The sequence below is a fragment of the Palaemon carinicauda genome, chromosome 11 (assembly GCF_036898095.1).
Source record: "Palaemon carinicauda isolate YSFRI2023 chromosome 11, ASM3689809v2, whole genome shotgun sequence".
In the NCBI taxonomy this organism is placed as follows: Eukaryota; Metazoa; Arthropoda; class Malacostraca; order Decapoda; family Palaemonidae; genus Palaemon; species Palaemon carinicauda.
Window position 1 is genome coordinate 57,985,267 of NC_090735.1, and position 19,345 is coordinate 58,004,611.

At 34.7% G+C, this 19,345-nt stretch overlaps 1 protein-coding gene across 1 annotated transcript; it reads left to right on the forward strand.

The window, feature by feature from the left end:
• Positions 1 to 174: 174 nt before the first annotated feature.
• On the forward strand, positions 175 to 15,172 carry LOC137650029 (uncharacterized). The gene is given in 11 exon segments (XM_068383046.1): positions 175 to 329; positions 1,385 to 1,453; positions 2,629 to 2,762; positions 3,373 to 3,573; positions 3,712 to 4,063; positions 4,414 to 4,506; positions 4,509 to 4,807; positions 5,230 to 7,413; positions 7,572 to 7,844; positions 8,399 to 8,523; positions 8,645 to 15,172. Coding segments are annotated over 11 exon segments (10,167 nt in total). The 5' UTR covers positions 175 to 277; the 3' UTR covers positions 15,030 to 15,172.
• The last annotated feature ends 4,173 nt before the right edge of the window (positions 15,173 to 19,345 follow it).

The window sequence follows — 19,345 nt, forward strand, 5'->3', positions numbered from 1 at the left end:
TGATTCTAGTAATAAGGTGTGCCATGACAAAAAATTTGTTTCAGTCATTTTTCGATTCAATCACACCCTTTAACCACCTGATAATGGCGATAAGGTCGGTGCCAACAACGAGTGCATGTCAGCAGGGAATCCATTGCATGCTGAAGGTGAGAAAAGCGACCTTCGCCCCGCCGGCGCTCATTTAGCGGTGTATATAAGGTAAGGACAGACCTCCAAAAGACAGCCTTCGGAGCTTCGACTAGACCTGTCTGTTTTCCGACAGTGTGAGTCGTCCAAAATGAGGTTCGCTCTACTCTCCGTGTTTGCTTTAGCCTCTTCGGCTTTGGCAGGTAAGATTTGCGAAGATTTCCTTGAAGACTTAATGTAAGAGTTTAAGCGTCAACTTTGCAAAGATTTATCAAGCAGTTGCTACAATACTTTTAGATAAAATATATTTTTTGATGAAAATAGCTAGTCAGCTAAAAAATATTCAGTCTTCTCTGGCAGTTGCTATGATATTTAAGGGGAAAATGTTCTCTTTGATGGGAACAGCTAATCAGCACAAAAATATCCATAGACGTCTTTAGCAGTTGCTACAATATTTAGCAATAAAATGAAACTGTTCTTTGATGGGGATAGCTAATCAGCTACAGATATATTCGTTAACTTCTCTATCAGTTGCTACAATATTTAGGGGTAAAATCTATCTTTTGATGGCTATAGGCAATCAATTACAAGACTATTCATAGACTTCTCTAGCTCCGAAGATTTAAGGGTAAAAACTACACTAAGACGAACATTTCTAACAAACCCTTAGACTGTTGTTGGGTAAAATGTAATCTATATTGCATGATATACTATTGTAACTGACAAGATCTATCATAAATTGGTAGGACACATCTGATATAAGCAGGTCATGATAGGATTTTGGCTCATCAAATCTAGAAACAATTGATATGAAAAATTTACCATAAAATGATTAATCTAATTCACAATTAAATGCTAAATAAAACTGATCAATTTTTTCTAAGTAAAACCGAGATGCATGTAAAATTTATCGTCAACTTTATTATGATAACAAATGATAATATAGCAAAGGAATGCTGACGAAAACAGAAAATAATATCTAATGGGTTCAAGTAACAGTATCCATGTAAGAAAAAAAAATTAAAACCCCATTAATAATTTTTTGTAAAATGTGTTAGTTTCTTTGATATTATGTATGGAAATCGAAAATGACAAGTAGCTAATTTTCATAGAAAAGGATTCTGTCATATTTTAGGAAATAAGTTTTCAAGAAATAACAGAAATTATAATTCACTAACTCTCAATTCGCTGAATTTATTCTATTAATCAATTACTGTAATTAGTACATCAATATAAACCTGTATCATGTTCTTTTCAGCACCAGCAACTTCTACAGGCTCCTGTGCGCTTCAGTGCACGAGTCCAAAATCGTTCGCGTATCAAACAGGTAAGCTCAAGTCTGATATGTAAATAAAAAGCACTGACTTATATGTCAAGTACCAGTGACCTTAATGTAAATATGTGACATTGCCTCTTGTGTGAAGATGTAGCACTGGCTTATATATAAGTGTGTAGTAGTGAACTACTGTATATGCAATTAAATAACAATGAATTATAAGTAGAGATGCAGCAGCATGTGAGGAATTTGCTCGCTACTTCTGTATCATTCTCCCTACATTCGGCTACAGAGGATAATTCAATTACAAATCCACTGGATTTGCAGATAATTAAATAACTAAAAAGCCATTAGTAAGTTTCAAGTAATAATCCCCCATTCTATAATCCAGTGTTCAACCAATTATTCGATCAAGAAAATCATTCCATAATTTGGCCACAAATGGAATAGAACTTCTGGAATGATATAGGCAGCATTGAGAGTCACACTTAGAATAAGCAAGACAGAATTAACCACGATTCGATTACTAAGTGTATGGTGTTAGGTATAGAATGGAAATATGTGAGTGCAAAGATGTTCTAAATTATGAAACATCTTATACATCTTGCGAAATGAGCTGATTGAAAGATGATTACTTATTTACATACTTTGACGGATACTTTTCCGGTCCCATACAGCAAGGGAACCCCACTCTCTAGATGACCTCCACTATCGTTTTACCTTGTTTGTTCAGAGTATTTAATGTTTCATATCACGTATTGTTCATTTACTGTTAAATAGTCACTGTTATACGACTCACGGAATAAGAAAGTCTTCAGTTTCCTCCTGAAAGCCTTAATCTCTTCAATCATTCCACATCAGGAATAATAATAATAATAGAACTTAGTATTTGTCCAACTATTAGAGATAAGAGTTGGATGCAGATATCATAAAAAAAATACAATATCTAAAACATGACTGAATAAAATAATTCAAGCAATTCCTGAGGATAGACAGGCCCTAGAATGCAGAAAGAGTTTCTCAATATAAACATAATTAGTGCAACTAAAGAAGTAACAGGCCATATATGTTTCTCAAAAGGGAAGTTGCAACCACCATAAACCACCCCTAGATAGTACATACAAGTTATGTATCGCTACAGTCACAGTATGTGAAAGAGATATTACTGATGTTCTTCTAATCGAGGGTTGAAATTAATCTGACCCATTTAAATGCTTTTCTTCTAGGAAAGAGTTATGTGTATGATTACTCCATCGACACTTCAACTGCTCTTGTTGGTGTTGCTGACGATGACGCCAAGCTCCGAATCACGGCTCAAGCCAACATTGATGTCACCGGTCCCTGCGATTATATCCTTAGGGTTAGTTTCAATATAACATAATATAAAACGAACAACATTGTCACACTGGTTATAAGAGGCATTACTTCCGTTAGACTCAGATATAAAGCAAAAGGGTCGACACAACTAGCGATTTTTTTGTCTCCCTAACTGATGAAATTCTGATTTTTCTTAATATTTCTGTTTATTCGCGAACTCAAGTTTCCGTGTTTGAAGGGAAATTAATAAGTCAAGATCCACTATCCTGCATTGTACCTCATCTTCTGATCTGACTTTCTTTAAGTCTCATGTAGTCAATAAAAAATATGTAAGTAACATAATGCGATGTAATCTTAAACTCAGGATTACGCCCATATCATATGCATAACTATCAATGCTTTTTCTTTTACTGTGAAAAGAATAAGATTATTCCCTCATAAAATCCAAATACAATTTAATGTAAATTACTTAACCTTTTCAAGTACATCAAGGTACCAGGTATAACGCGCACACAATTTATATATTTCAAATTGATTCCTGACAACATAATGTACATCAATGTATATAGAAATTGAGGTGTTCATTACAAAATCCATATATTCATTTCAATTTTTCTCTAAATTTATCATCCTATTTATCATTTTGTTCTCAGGTGAGCAACGTAAACATGGAAGGGTCAAGTCATGTTAGTGAACTTGCCGAAGCTTTGACCAAGTATTCCTTGAAATTCTCCTTCCAAGATGGCATGATTGAAAACATCTGCAGTGACGTTTCAGAGCCTAAATGGGTCCTGAACATAAAGAGAGGTCTCCTATCCACCTTCCAGAACACCATGACCTATCATGAAGCAGAGGTACAGTAGTACTCTATTCCTATAATGATTAATTGATCTAAGATCTTCATTCATATTAATATTTTCAACTTGGACAGTCTCTTTGGAAAATAACAAGCAACATCTCTGCAAAGGTCCAACGATGACTTCTAATTTCAGAATGTGCAAGAAATGGACATCTCTGGTGTTTGCAAAACACACTATAAGACTGTGACCGAGGGAGATATCGTCCACGTCGAAAAGATCACAGATCTTTCTTCCTGCAGCCTCAGACCAGACTTCCCCTCCATTATTAGCACAAGCTACAGCACTGATTCTCCCATCCAGAACTTCCCTCTTCTCAAGACAGTAAACAAGTGCCGCCAGGACATACAAGGTGGTATCATAAAGGGTGTTGAGTGTGAGGAAATCTACGAGTCTCGCCCATTCACCTCCGAGAGAGGCCTAGCCATCACCAAGGTTAAAACTACAATGATTCTCCTTTCTGAGGATACAATTTTACCCATACCAGGTATTTTTTCAACCCATCATTTTCAGTATAGTATTAAAATGGATATAGAGGACTACTATTTAATGTGGCTTTGAATACTGAGTTCAGATCGTGCCTTCATCATATAAACATAAATTACCAGCAGACCTTAATACTTTGATGTTTGTACTAAAATAGCTTAATAATAACCCAAAAAATGAATTACATAATATTTTGATCCATTTTCAAGATCAACTTCCATATAATCAAATTGAAGAAAAATATTTTCCTTATTCCTTTTCATAAAAACAAAATATATAAAAGTAGCATATATTACTCAACTTATCCTAATATCACAATCTAACGTCAACTTCTTTATCATTTGCCAACAGAATTTGAATTCTACCGCCAAACACTGGTATATGATGACACCGTTTCCGATATCCCCAAGATCCAGATTGAGAGAGTTAAAGAGATCTTGAGTGATTGGTTGTTCTTTCTCAAGATGAAATTCATGCAGAGTTTCCAGCTGTGTTCTCTGAGCTTGTGAACGCCCTCAAGAAACTTGACCATTCTCAGATGAGTCAGCTCTTCTCCATTGCAGCTGAAGGTCTTCCTCGTAAGTTCTTGGTTGATGCCATGCCACTGGTTGGAACACCAGAAGCCACAGTACTTGTCAGTAAAATGATTCTCGAAAAGGAAATGAATGCTATTGAAGCAGATATTTGGTTCACGTCCCTGGCATTCTACAAGAATCCTGCTAAACAGATGATTAGTGCCATTGCTGTGAGTATATGATCAATTCTAATACAGCTAAAATTCACAAATAGTTTATGGAGGTTTTTCTAACAGGTAGTTAATTATTGTCATATAAAAAAATGTGTAGATTGTTCCTTATTTTCCTCCATAAATACCATAATGTATGGCTGTTTCGCTGCACATTCCAATCTATCCCCAAATAAATTAACTATAACCAGTGTAATTTCTATTAATAAGATGAGGTTAGCTATTTTCATTGTTATAAATCTCTTCACTTAAGTATACAGTAAAAATTCTATAAGTGTGATATGCACATGAATATTTATATCCATTAAACTTAAACTGATGATGGGTCAAGAGATATTGCTGACATTTTATAAAGTTTAGTGATACAGTATAAAATGAATAATCACATCTAAATACTTCGAATGATTTTTTCTTTTTTTCAGCCTCTGCTGGAGCAAACACCAAGTCAAAAGGCTCTGTTAGGAACATCTGCCTTAATAAACAATTACTGCAAAATCAATGTGGAGTGTGAAACTCAGCCTGAAATTCAGAATGTTATACGTCTAATCGAAAATCAGATTGGAGCTGGCTGTCGAACTGTCAGTGATGAGGAAAAGACTAAGGTCTTGGTTGCTCTGAAAGCACTTGGAAATGCTGGTCGCTGGGTTAATGCAAAGTCCACCTTACAAGCATGTTACAGAGAGGAAAATGCCATGGAAATTCGTGTTGCTGCTTTGGACGCTTGGAGACACACTCCTTGTGAGTATGATCGATCAGACATCCTAAGACTTTTCCAAGATGAATCCTTTGACCCAGAACTACGTATTGCTGCCTACCTTTCCCTCATGTCTTGCCCCACACCAACTCTAATTAACATTGTAAAAGAGAGACTCACATCAGAAGGTGTTAACCAAGTTGGATCTTTCATTTGGACTCACATGACTAACATGCAAGAATCAGCAGCCCCTGAAAAAGAATGGATGCATGAAATGATTGGTGAAGAAAATCTTCAAAAGAAATTTAGCACAGAAGCATTGAAATTCTCTCGCAATTATGAATCATCAATCTTTACAAATGTTCTAAATGTTGGAGCCTCTGTCGAAAGCAATATCATTTTCAACAGCAAGTCATACCTTCCTCGTTCAGGCATGCTTAATCTTACAATGGATCTTTTTGGAGAATCTATCAATTTCCTAGAGGTTGGTGGTAGGATTGAAGGATTTGAAGCCTATATTGAAAGATTCTTTGGATCAAATGGATATTTCCCAGAGGAACACATTGAGAAAGTCCTTAAGCACATGAGGTCCACATCTGATGCAGAATCAACCACATTGGAGGGTTTCTTGGACAAGATAACAGATGAGCCTGAAGGATCATATTACCTAAGAGTTTTTGGCCATGAGCTTCATTACCATCATTTCAATGGTCTAGAAAATTTGATCACGTCTCCTGGTAGCAAAACCCCATTGGACTTTTTGATGGACCTTATTCGTAAAGGCAATGTCGATTACACCAAGTCTTTCCAAGTCATGGACTCTCATTTGCACATTCCAACCATCTCAGGATTACCATTGATTCTTGATTCCAAGGTGACAGGTACAATTAAACTTGAAATGAAAGGAGGTTTCATGGCTGAAAGTATGACAAATTTCAAGCTTGAGGGTCGTTTCCATCCTTCGGCAGCTTTACAAGTTGATGGGCATATGATTATTGATGCAAATGTAGCAAAAGCAGGCGTCAAACTATCATCTACTCTCCATTCCTCTACATTCATTGATGGCAAAATTCATATTGCCGACAGCAAACTAGTTGACATCGCTATAAATACACCAAAAGAGAAAGTAGAATTTATTGATGTTAAAGGTGAATATATCTACATCATAGACAGTCAAGAAGTTAAAAAAGAAGCTGGAGAACAAACTGTATATGAAGAATGCTCAAATGGAATCATAGGTATGACTCTATGTGGCACACTGAAACACACACCAACGACTGAAATCTTCCCAATTGGACCATTTGAGGCCAAAATGTACCTGCAAAAGACTGACACCCAGACAGGCTATATCTTCCATTTCATGCAAGATAAGGAAAAAATGGAATTAGTCATTGACACTCCTGGGTCACAAAAGGATAACAAATTCTCCATGATCATTACCAACAGTGAATCTGCAATTGAATTTGATATTTCTACCCCAATGAAATCTGTCAAAGGAAGTTTGGAGTATATTTGGACATACACTAATAAGAACATTAAAGGCATAATGACAATGGATAATGGTGAACATTATGCAGTGGAAGCTGGTCTTCTTAAAACAGTTGATGAAGTTACAACATACCAGCCCTCTTTGGTTATAACACTTCCAATTGGAGAAGTTCTGAATATCAAAGGAATTTCTAAAACTAAATTAGAGTACTATGATTCGATAATTTCAACTAAGATTGATGTTTCTTACAAATGGGGAAGCCAGCAAATGATTCATTTGGAACTTGATGCCAGTAAGAAGCTTACTGAATCTATGAGTGTATTTTCCCTCCACGGTGCCATAGATCCAACACAATTCGCTCAGCTAAAGTCCTCGGTAGATGTAACTCTTTCCGATACTGAAAATCTGCAATTCAAAACACAGGTAGGAAATTATAAGACACGTTTTGCTAAAAAGAAAATAGCCAAATAATGCTTGCATAGTAAACTAATATCTGAAAAATTTATTGCTTAACTCCTTTTTTAGCTATCCATTCATGTATGCATTATTTTACTTATTTACCAATTTGTTTATTTCCACAGGTAAAGGCTGTTCTCAATGGGCAATCCTACATCTTAGAAGGAATGCTACAAGACAATTCTGCAGAATCAAATAATATTATTGCAGATGCAACACTAGTCTCTCCAAGTCTTGAAATCAAAGCTGGCCTAGGAATAAATTATGGCTCTGATACATATTCCCTTGATCTAAAGACAGCAGTTAATGGTCAAAATTATGGCTTGAAAATCGATCTAACCAAAGCTTCTCTCGTAATTGACGCTAACATCATTCGCCACATTCTCTTAGGAGCTTATGTAAGTAAATGCCAATTTAGTACTTAGAGCTTTCTTACATCATCTTCTCTTTACAGGTTTATCAATATTATTATCAATATAACTATCATTATTACCATAAATATTACCATTATTATCTTTATCTATTATTTCAATATGATCTTCATTTTCTATTAGTTACCAAAACTTCCTCTTGATTTGTTGACAATCTCAACTTTTTCAATAACTATAACACAAAACTCATAATAATATTTATCTCCATGCTTAGTAGAGTACATCTGCTAAATACATACTTCTCCCATAGGCAAGAACCCTTTCTTGTATGAGGTCTGCTTAATCTAGTAGCAAGCTTATAGCAAATTTATTTGCAAACTCTACAAGAAAATTTTCACCATGCAATAATTCATATAAAAAAGCATAATGGAGCATGTAATAAAAAAACAGAATATTATCTTCAATTATATACGGTTTAAGCATAAAATTAACTTTTGTATATCAAGCTTTGTCATCAATATACATTTTTCAGCCTTGTTTACCACTTTGGTTTTCACTAGCATAAATTATTTTTCGTTCAGCTTTCGTCAAACGAAGGAGTAGCAAAACTACACATCACTTGTGAATGGAACAAAGATGTCGACCCAACAGCTGTGTTCCTATTTGATGGACAGATCTCACAAGATGAAGTAAAAGTCCATGTTAAGTAAGTTTACTCAATAACTAACGTCATCTGTTCATCTGTATTTAATTTTCTTCTTAGTGAAATAACAGTAATCTGTAATTTATTGAAAGCTTATAATTACATCACGATTTTCTCTTTGAAGGCTTGCTGAGAAAGAAGGAAATGTCTTGGGCAAGTTGCTAGCACGTGGACTTGAGTTGGAAGGCAACTGGGATGACAAAAAGGTAACTGCAGTTATCGGCTACACATTAGGTGAGACAAAATCCCTCACTATTTCAGTCCAAACACCTTTCACTGGATTTGAGAAACAAGATTTCACAGCCTCCATAACTTTGAAAGACAATGAAATTTCTGGCCGCATAGTGTGTACTTGGCAGAACACTCAGCAGATTGCTCTAAATCTTGCTGGAAAACTATCTCCTGGTTTATTGAAAAATGCTTTGCATACTGAAGTTTTGTTTAGCAGCAGTTTTGAAGGGTTTGAGCAGCTTAGCTTTAAACTTAACCATGAAATGGAAAACCTATCTATCAAGTCAAGCATAATCGCTTCCTGGGATAAAATGTTACTAAAATCTATTTTCGAGGTTGTTCCCAAGCCTGATGGATATGAATCATCTCTCACAGTTGAATCTCCCTTTTCTGAAAATCTTCTTATTACTCTAAACTATGTATTGAATGGAAAGGACATAACATCCATAATTGAAGGTAAATACGGCAATACAGTTGCTACTGCTGCCCTTAAGGGCCACATCGACCTTGCACATGTGCATAATGTCATTCTATCTCTTCAAATTGCTCTTCCTTCCATCCCAGATATCACTGCTAATATCAATTACAAATTTGATTGGGCTGAACTCCAGTTCATCTTTGAAGGAGTAATGGGAGAAAACAAAGTTATGTTAAATGTAAATGGAGACCTTGTTATAAGCCCAACAACTAAATTCAATGGAAATCTGCGATTTATTACCCCATTCACATACCCCATCAGTGCAACAATTGTTCATGCTAATGATGGTAACTCCTTTGAATCTAAGCTTGAGTTGACAAGGTTCTGGTCAGATTATGGCACTTTGAAGGTCCATTCCGAAGGTCATTTCTTACCCGCAGACAAACTATTTTTGGTCGAGCTTATTACCCCTGCTACTAAGGCATCAGTTTCATTGACCCATAGAATTTCTGATCAAAAATTATTCTCGGCATTGGATATCAATCTTAATGGTGAGAGTTTAAGTGTCAAGGTGAATGGTATGCTGGACTTAGCCAAAACCGAAGGAAACTTGGAATTAAAGATAATTTCAACACTTAAAGAATTAAATGACATAAAATTAATAATTGATACTATCAAAGAAGATACAAAGAGGACCAGTAAAATAATTTTAGCAAAGGGTGAACAATCAGTAACTATTGACCATATCCTAACAGCCACTGACACTCTGAACTGGGAAAATATTGTCAATATCAATGATCAGTACAAGCTCAGAAATACTCAAGTATTCACTGCCTCTTTGTTAGCACACGAGATGGAATGTGTCTGGGATCAGAAGACTATTCACTTAACACTTCAAGTTGACAAAAAGAGCAGCGACAACTCCCAAATCATAGATGGTCTCATTTCCCTTGTAACACCTTGGACTGACAACATGAAAGGGGAAATTCACCATGAAAATGATGGTATTGAGTATAATTCAGTAGTTACTATTGAATATGCCCCTGGAAAAAAGATTGAACTACAAAATATCATCAAAACTGCTAAGATCCTTTACTCTAAATCCATTTTAATGACACCATTCACTGAAACTCTGGGCTACGAAATTACAGTAGATCTCTCTTCAAAGAAAGCAGTATCACTTGAACTCTCTTGGGGTTCTAAACAAATAACTTTTGATATTGCTGTTGAAGTAATTACAGGAAAACTTGATGGAAGCATGAAAATTAATTCAACTTATCTGGACACCCCAATCACTGCTGATGTAGCTTATGATATAATTTCACCAACAAAAAGTATCTACCTCCTTGCTACATATATCAACAAACTAGAAGTAAAAGGATTGTTTTCCGGAGATATCAGTAAAGGAGATTATTCTCTCTTATTGAACCTCCCTGTGGAAGTTTTCAAGCACATTGAATTAAGTGGAAATTGGACCTTTGAGCTTGGTAAAGCAAGTGTTGATGCTAAAGCCATCATAGATACATTACAAGATACCATGCTTCACATTGATTATGATATTCAGACTCAGAAAGAAGTTTCTATTAAGGTAGCTTATGGCTCTAAAGTTATACAGCTTATTGCTCAGCTTAAAGAACAAGTCATAGCACTCGACTTGATAACTCCTTTTAAAGGGTGGGAACATCTGAAGATATCAATTTTCCTAAGTGGATCAGCCATTGATGTTACTGTCTCAAAGAATAATCTAGATCTAACTATCAAAGGAACTTTCCACATCAAATCCACAAAAGGAAAAGCAACCTTAGCTTTAACAACGCCTTTTGAGAACTATGAAGCGATTTCTGCTGAATTACTTTATTCTCTACGTGGACCTATCAAGTATATTGAAGTAAAATCATCTATCCCTGCCGGAGACTTGAAATTAACTGGTGAGATTGATGTTTCAAAGGATTTAGCTCCTGCCATTAAATTACTCTTTGTCTCCCCATTTGATGTCGTGAAAAGGATTGGAGGAGAAGCATCCTGGGATTTGAGAAGTGACAAGAAAACAGCCCAGGTACAGGTTTATAAGAATGATCTTCTTTATCAATGGGAGCTGGAAGTATCCATTGAAAGTGCTGTTGCCGGATACATCAAGTCTAAAATCGTTACCCCATTGCCAGGAATGGCCACTGTTACAGTTGAAGGGACTCTCGATTTTACAAAAACACCCTATGAATTTAAGTTTGCTCTGGATAAAGATGGAACCCTTACTAAATTTGAAGGCATTTTTAATCTTTCCGACAAAGGATTCAGCTGTCAACTTTTGACACCCTTTACTGGATGGGAAGCAATTGCAATTACAGGAAAGTATGATATGGTTGAAGACCAGGTAACTGGAACATTTGAAATCAGCAAAGATTCTGATAAATACTCTCTTGATGCAGATATCCTCTTCAACATGAACACTCCAAAAATTCATATCTCAATGAAAACACCAATTGATTTTATTGCCAACACTGAGTTAATATTTGACTCAAGTTTAACTGAACCACAGAAAACTATGCATGTGATTCTTAAAGTTAATGATGCAACATTCAATCTGGACGTTGAAGGTCAGATTATTCATAAAACTGCATATATAAAGATTCTGGCAAGGACTCCTATTTCTGGAATTAGTATCATAGATGCTCAAGCAAAGTATGACTTCACAAAACAAGTCAAAACTGCAGAAATTGATTTCAAAATTGGAAATGACTCTCAACGTATCTATATTGAGACCAAAGTATCAAAAAATAGACTTCAAATTCAGCTTCAAACTCCTCTCATAGCCTTTGAAATGGCCAAAATCGTACTTGATTATAATGTTCAGCGTAATGAATATTTAGCTTCAACTTCATATATTCAAGGTGTAGAGCAATTTGAATACAGTTTGAAAGTAGCCATGACGGAAAAAAGCCTTGATTTAGCATTAGTCACCCCTACTGAAACACTGAAAACCTTGACTGTCAGCATGAATTATGAACTTCTTGAAAATGGTGTCATAGCTGTTCTATCTGCTCAAAAAAATGAAGAAAAATATGAAATAAAAATTAGTGGAAGTTTCAAGCCTTTAGAGTCAAGTCTCCTAGTTGGAATTATAACACCCATGGAGGGATGGAAATCTTTAACTCTTGACTGCAAATATGATATGATATCAGAGAGGAAGGTTGCTAAATTTCTAATCCAAAAAGAAGAACTGAAAAAACAAGTTACAATTGAAGGACAATTTACACCTAAGGCTGGGTTTATATCAATTGAAACTCCAGTTGAGGGTTTCGAGGTCTTGGCAAGTTCATATACTTTGAATATTGATGAAGTTAACATGAATATGGATGCCAGCATTAAGATAGTCAAGAACTCCGAAGAATGGGCCTTCTCTGCACAGGGACAGTATTCCAATAACAAGATGACAATAAGATTCCAAACTCCATTTGAGGATTTCAAAGTTATTGCTCTCGATGGTGAAATAGATTTAGAAAAGAAGATAGCTAATCTTGTTAGTGAACTGGGCTCTTATAAGTTTACAGCTAAAGTATCATATGCAATTGATAACTTACTCATTGAGCTTACTACCCCATTTGATCTTCTGAAAATCCTTTCTGTTGGATTTGCGTTTGAAATATCTGAAACTCAAAGGGAAGCTACACTAAACATGGTTTATAATGAAGAGAAATACAATGTCACTGGAATTCTAATCTTAACACCCCAAATCTCCAAAATCTCCATCGAAGCAACAACTCCTTTTGCAGGATTTAAAAAGGTTATTTCCTCACTAAAGTATGACACAACCAACAAGGATGAACTTATTTTTGCTGAGCTATCACTTGATCAGTCTGAATACTCTTTCAAGATTGGAGCACAAATGAGTGAAACTGTTGGAACAATCCTTTGTAATTTCACATCCACTTTGCCAGGATTTACTCATGTTCAACTGTTTGCAAATGCACAATGGAATCCTGAGGAAAAAGGATTTGAAGTTTCATTGGGAAAGGAAGATAACCTCAAAGCTTTTGATGTCATTGGAAAATTAAGCGGATTCACAGAAGGCTCACTCATTATTCGTACACCATTGACTGGTATGGAGGAGATGGGAGGACAGTTTAAACTTGTTGCTTGGGAAAAACTTGAAGGAAGCCTTGATATTGTTCTTCCATCCACTTTAGTACCTAAAATTCACGGCAATATAAATCTTCTCTTAAAAGACAAAATACTAGGTGAAATTAACCTCCAAATTGCTGATGAATCATTCTCTATGAAATTGGATTTGGTTGGAAAATCACTAGAAGATGGATACACGGGCAAAATAGAGATAGATACACCCATTCACGTCTTGTCTAAAGTTGTATTAGATGGAAACCTCAAACTAAAGACTTGGACTTCTTTACAGACACACTTAAAGGCTCAACTACCATCTGGTACTTATGAGATGGATTTGAAAGGTGATTTTGTTTTAAGAAATTCTGCATTCCTTTTCAATTTAGAAACTACAATTATGGGCATTAACCGCAAAGTTACTCTTGAATCCAAATATGCTTCACTTAATGACTTGGAAATGTTGGTTGCTATTGTTCTAGATGATCAAAGCCATAAAATATTTGGGAAACTGAATGCTGCTTCAAATAGCATTTCCAGTAATATTTCAATTGAATCAACATTGATAGAAGGTAAGAAAGAGATTTCATTTGTTATTTCACTCCCTACATCTTCGAGAAAACATCTATCATGCATCATTACAGTAATCACTGGATTAAAGCATTCTATGTCAGTAGATATTGATTTTACCAATGAAGTCGAGGCTAGTTTGCTCATTGATTCTCCAATTTTCCCAAAAATAGCTGCAATGCTCAAAATCAATACTGAGGCGGCCAGCCTTTCAATTGAAACACCTCAGGGAAATCATTTGTTAACATTATCTTGGCAAATCTTGCCAGGGGACTATGCTTTTACTGCTCAACTCATGTCTCCATTGCTGCCAGACACATATTCAGTTAACATACTCCTTAAAAGTGAAAAGAACAACTTGAAATTTAAATCTGAGTTAGCTGTAGGAAGTGTACAGCATATTATCGAAGGTTCTGTCTCAGTAACAGAATCTAGTGCAGATATTTCTCTGGGTATTGAAACACCTTTCATGAACATTGGCAAGGCAACATTGGCTGTCTCCCTGAAATTTGCTGCTAGTGTTGAAATGAACATCACAGCATCCATCAAAGATCAGACCAACACTTTTGACCTGGTTTATGATGAAGATAACAGGTCTTTCATCGTTCAAGTTACATCACCCTTAATTCCTACTGGAATGGCTAAGTGTGAAGGAAAAATTATTGGTGATACAACCAAGGACATGAAGATGAAAATTACCCTTCAGAACAGTGAGAAAACCATCTCAGGTGTCCTACATGTCAAGGTCTTGAATGGGGACAATATGAAGACTGAACTCATCATAACTACGCCATTCAAGGGATTCCGCAAGATGAAATTTGGAGCTGAATATGTGAAAAATGAAGACACAGCTGTTATTTTCTTTATTGAGAAACCAATTAAGGGTTTAGCTAAACTTTTAATCAGGAGCACTGAAAAAGAATTGATGACCTCCTTAAATGTTGAAACTTCGACTCAGCTAGTGAAGAAGATAATGGCTGAAGTGAAGATACCTTTCACTGCCATTGCACCACGAATGTCTACTGAGGCAGTGATTAATGGCCTGTTTTACGGCGGCAATCTTTCCTTCAGAATGACTCCTCCTTATGAACTTGGAGTCGCATACAACTTGGCAGACAAATCTACTGGATACTTCCACATTAGAACAGACTCCTCTTTCTTTTCACTGTTACTTTAGGCACTGGCCCATTCGTTGAAGCTGTCTTTATAGATCATTTTACGTTTACATAAATATCTATGTATTAGCTCAATAAAGATTCTGGTAAAAAGGTCTGTCAACAATAAATTATGAAGTCTATTAGTAATAAATAATAAAATCTACCCATTCTTTTACTTGATTTCCCGGCATTTATCTATGAGAATCCTATAATCTAAATCTATCGAAGGTTGGTTTTAAGGAGACAACCTGGAATGAATTAAAGAGAAACATTAGCAATATCTATGTTAATGAAAGGATTTCAAAGTGTTAATATCATTATTGTTGTCATTTGCTGTTATATACAAATTCATTTATCAAGCTATAATTAATTAACATTACTTTAGCTTTAAACATTCACTTTTAGCAGAATTTTTTTTTTTTTTTGCATAAAATTAATAATACTTGTTCCAAAATAAATATATCAGGAATTCAAAATGGTGGCTCAATGGAGGAATTGCAAAAAAAAAAAAAAAGTACCGATTTAAACATACTAATAGCTACCACTTAAAAATGGCAAAACTCTATCAATCTATTATTAAACATTAAGGAGTCGAAGAATATATTTGTTAACCATATGGTACTTAAATATTCATCGTAATATCCACAAACATGAAACATTCCTGTGGAACAAGTCATGACCAAAGCACCCAGAAGGAAAAAAAAATTAAAACAGTGAATTATAGTTGAGGATTAGATATCCTGAAAAGAATCATCTTCTAATGCCGAATAAACCCGAAAAATGAAATAAAATGGCGAAGAAAAGAAAAATAACGCAATCAAACCATTGATCATAAGGAATGCAATGGCTCAAAGTTTTTGGCACTGCCCGAGTTTTGGGAGAATTGGTCGTCTGCAACTACTTTACTATAGTCAACTAAATGTTAAAAGAAAAGTGTCGCAGATAAAGAGATAATTAATTTTCCCTTAGAAAATGTTTAATACATTGCAACGGGAAAAACGTTTTTCAATGTATATCCAATAGGGAAAAAAAGGAGATAATGAATGTGCTCCTCCATGTCCCACCGTTGTTCCTATTTGAAAATCTCAAGTGCTTCCGTTTCTATCTCTAATCAGCCTTCAACCCACCTCAACCACTCCCCCATCTTGCTCATCTGAAAATTATAGCTTGGAGTAAATAAAACTAGAATAATGCTGGTAGTAACACTTGGAATAAGGAGTAAGAGTGGGTACTAAGTATCAGTATCATACCGCCTTACTCAATAACATGACAAGACGAAGTAATGTTCATCAACTAATAATCATCGTATTCATAAAATTTGCTATATTTTCATTGGTTTAGTTTATAACTAAAAGGATAAAATATTACTTATTAGATGAACATCAGTAATAAAGATAAAATGATACTAATTAAAAGTGTATAACTAATAAAGATACAATATTAGTAATTAGAAGTATATACCGTAACTCATAAAAATACAATATTAATAATTAGAAGTTCATAACTAATAAATATACAATATTACTAATTAGAAGTGTACTACTAATAAAGATACGATACTACTAAATAGAAGTGTATAACGAATAAAGATACAATATTACTAATTAGAATTGTGTAACTGATAAAGGAACAATATTACTAATTAAAAGTCTATACCGTAAATAATAAAAATACAATATTACTAATTACAAGTGTATAACTAATAAGGATACAACATTACTAACTACTAGTGTATACTTAATAAAGAAACAATATTACTCATTAGAAGTGTAGTTCTAATAAATATGCAATATTAGTCATTAGAAGTACATCAATAATAAAGATACAATGTAACTAATTAAAGTGTATAACTAATAAAGATACAATATTAATAATTAGAAGTGTATAATTAATAAAGATACAATATTACTGATTAGAATTGCATATCTAATAAAGATACAATAATACTAATTAGAAGTGTATAACTAATAAATATACAATTTTACCAATTAAAAGTGTATAACCAATAAAGATACAATGTTGCTAATTAGAAGTGTTTGACCAATAAAGAAACAATATTGCTATTTAGAAGTTTATAACTAATAACGATATACTATTACTAATTAAAAGTTTATAACTAATAACGATACAATATTACTATTTAGAAGTATATAACTAATAAGGATACTATATCAATAATTAGAAGTGTACACCTAGCAAAGATAGAATAATAATGCAATAGTAATCCACCAGTTCAAAGCAAGGGTCATCCAAGTTCTGTATACACTATATGCTCTAGCTAAATTTGCTTCACAATCAGTAACTAGTAACATTGATTTTAAGTGTCCTTACCACAATAAAAAGAAGATATCAAATGAGAGTTGCTTGCTTAAGCACATTGATTTATACAAAATAGAACCTCAATTCTCCTCAGTATTTATAAAATCAAATAAATATCAATAATAAGAAAACAAATAAGAGAGATCTGTCTAACAATTGATGAATTGATAGAAAAATAATCCACAGTACTTTAAGATATGTAATCCCAATTGAAAGACATTTACCCTTGAAAATGCTTGAGACGCAAAACGAAGAATAAAACTCGAGTTCTTAAAATAAAAAAGAATAAATAAAACAATTTTACGCTTTAGTATTCAACATAATTTGGGACGTTTCTTTCATCAATACTCATGTTTAGTCGTCCACAACTCACCTTTTTAACACTGGGTTCTGTAGCATATCGAAAACTAAACAAAGAAATTCATGGGAAATTTCTTTTGTGAAGTGATTTTTGTTCAACATTTTCTTTAATCCTGAATAATTCTTGATATTTATAAGCCCACACACAATCAAATCAGAAAAAAAAAAAAAAAAAAAACATTTTACCTTAAGCTCATGATCATCACATCCTCTCTTACGCCTACTGACGCAATTGGGCCCAGGTTAGATTTCACCAGTCGTCTCTATCTTGAGCTTTTAATTCAATACTTCTCCATTAATCATCTCCCACTTTACGCTTCAAACATGTAGGTCTGGGGCTTTCAACTCTTCTAGTGCCTTGTCGAGCACAGTTAAACATTTGGTAAACTAATCTCTCTTGGGGAGTGAGAAGAGCATGACCAAACCATCTCCATCTACCCTTCACCATGATCTAATCAACATATGGCCCTCGAATAATCTCTATTATAGTCTCATTTCTAATCCTGTCCTGCCATTTAATCCTCAATATTCTTCTGAGGCCTTTGTTCTCAAATCTGCCAAATGAATGAATGATTTGAAGGTTTCTGGCATCCTGATATCATTTATTATAAATAAAGAGTAAACGAATATTCAATTAAATCCATAAAAACAAAAAGTTGAATAGTATTTAGAAGACCTGCTTTTGAAGAGAATTTAAAAATGCCGCTAACATTGTATGATACAGCATGTCCAGGGATCTTGGCAATGATGAACCTGCCATCCTCACCGCGAGGCTCACACAGATGTCTATTTTTTTCTGTGCTATAAGTGGGGCATTCAGTCAACAAATGCCTCACTGGCAAGGGTATCAAACAGTCGTCACAATATGGTTGGTGTTGGCCATCCAGAAGAAACTCATGTGTCAACCGAGTGTGACCAATGCAGAGACGACAAAGAGTAGTCTCCCACTTTCAGGGCAATGCGTTATACCTCCAAGGGGATATACCATTACTTATTTCTTTCATATTATTTTCAGTTAAACTATCCCAATGCTGTTGCCAGTTATTATAAATAAAATTCTTAATTGTAGGAAAAAAGTATTACAGGAAATGGAATATCTTCTGGGTAGCAACTCGGCTACAGCATTCTTTGCCAGAGAATCAGCCTCCTCATTTCCAGACACACCTACGTGTGCTGGAACCCAACCAAATTGAACTGTTATACCTCTCAGCCCACAAATGAAATGCCATTCTAAAATCGTTAAAACTAAACGGTTACTGGAATTAAAAACTCCTAAAGCTTGAAGGACACCACTTGCATTACTAAAAATGGTAAAATTACCACCCTCCTCCAATGCTATTTTCTCAATAGCTGTTAGTATGCCATATAGGTCGGCAGTAAATATGGAAGATATTAGAGGAAGTGCACCTCTACAGTTAAAGGAACTACTATATACTCCAAATCCAACGCCAGCATCAGATTTGAAGCCATCAGTATATGTAAAAGTCAATTCGCATTGTTCTTCCACATGTTCCATAAAAAAGAGACGTGGCTTCTAACTTAGTCATGTTCTTTTTATACCAATAAAATATCTACAAAAAAAAGATATCTCAGGTAATTTCCATGGAGGGATTGGTGATATCCTAAATGGAAGAACTCTATTTCTTGCTATATCCAG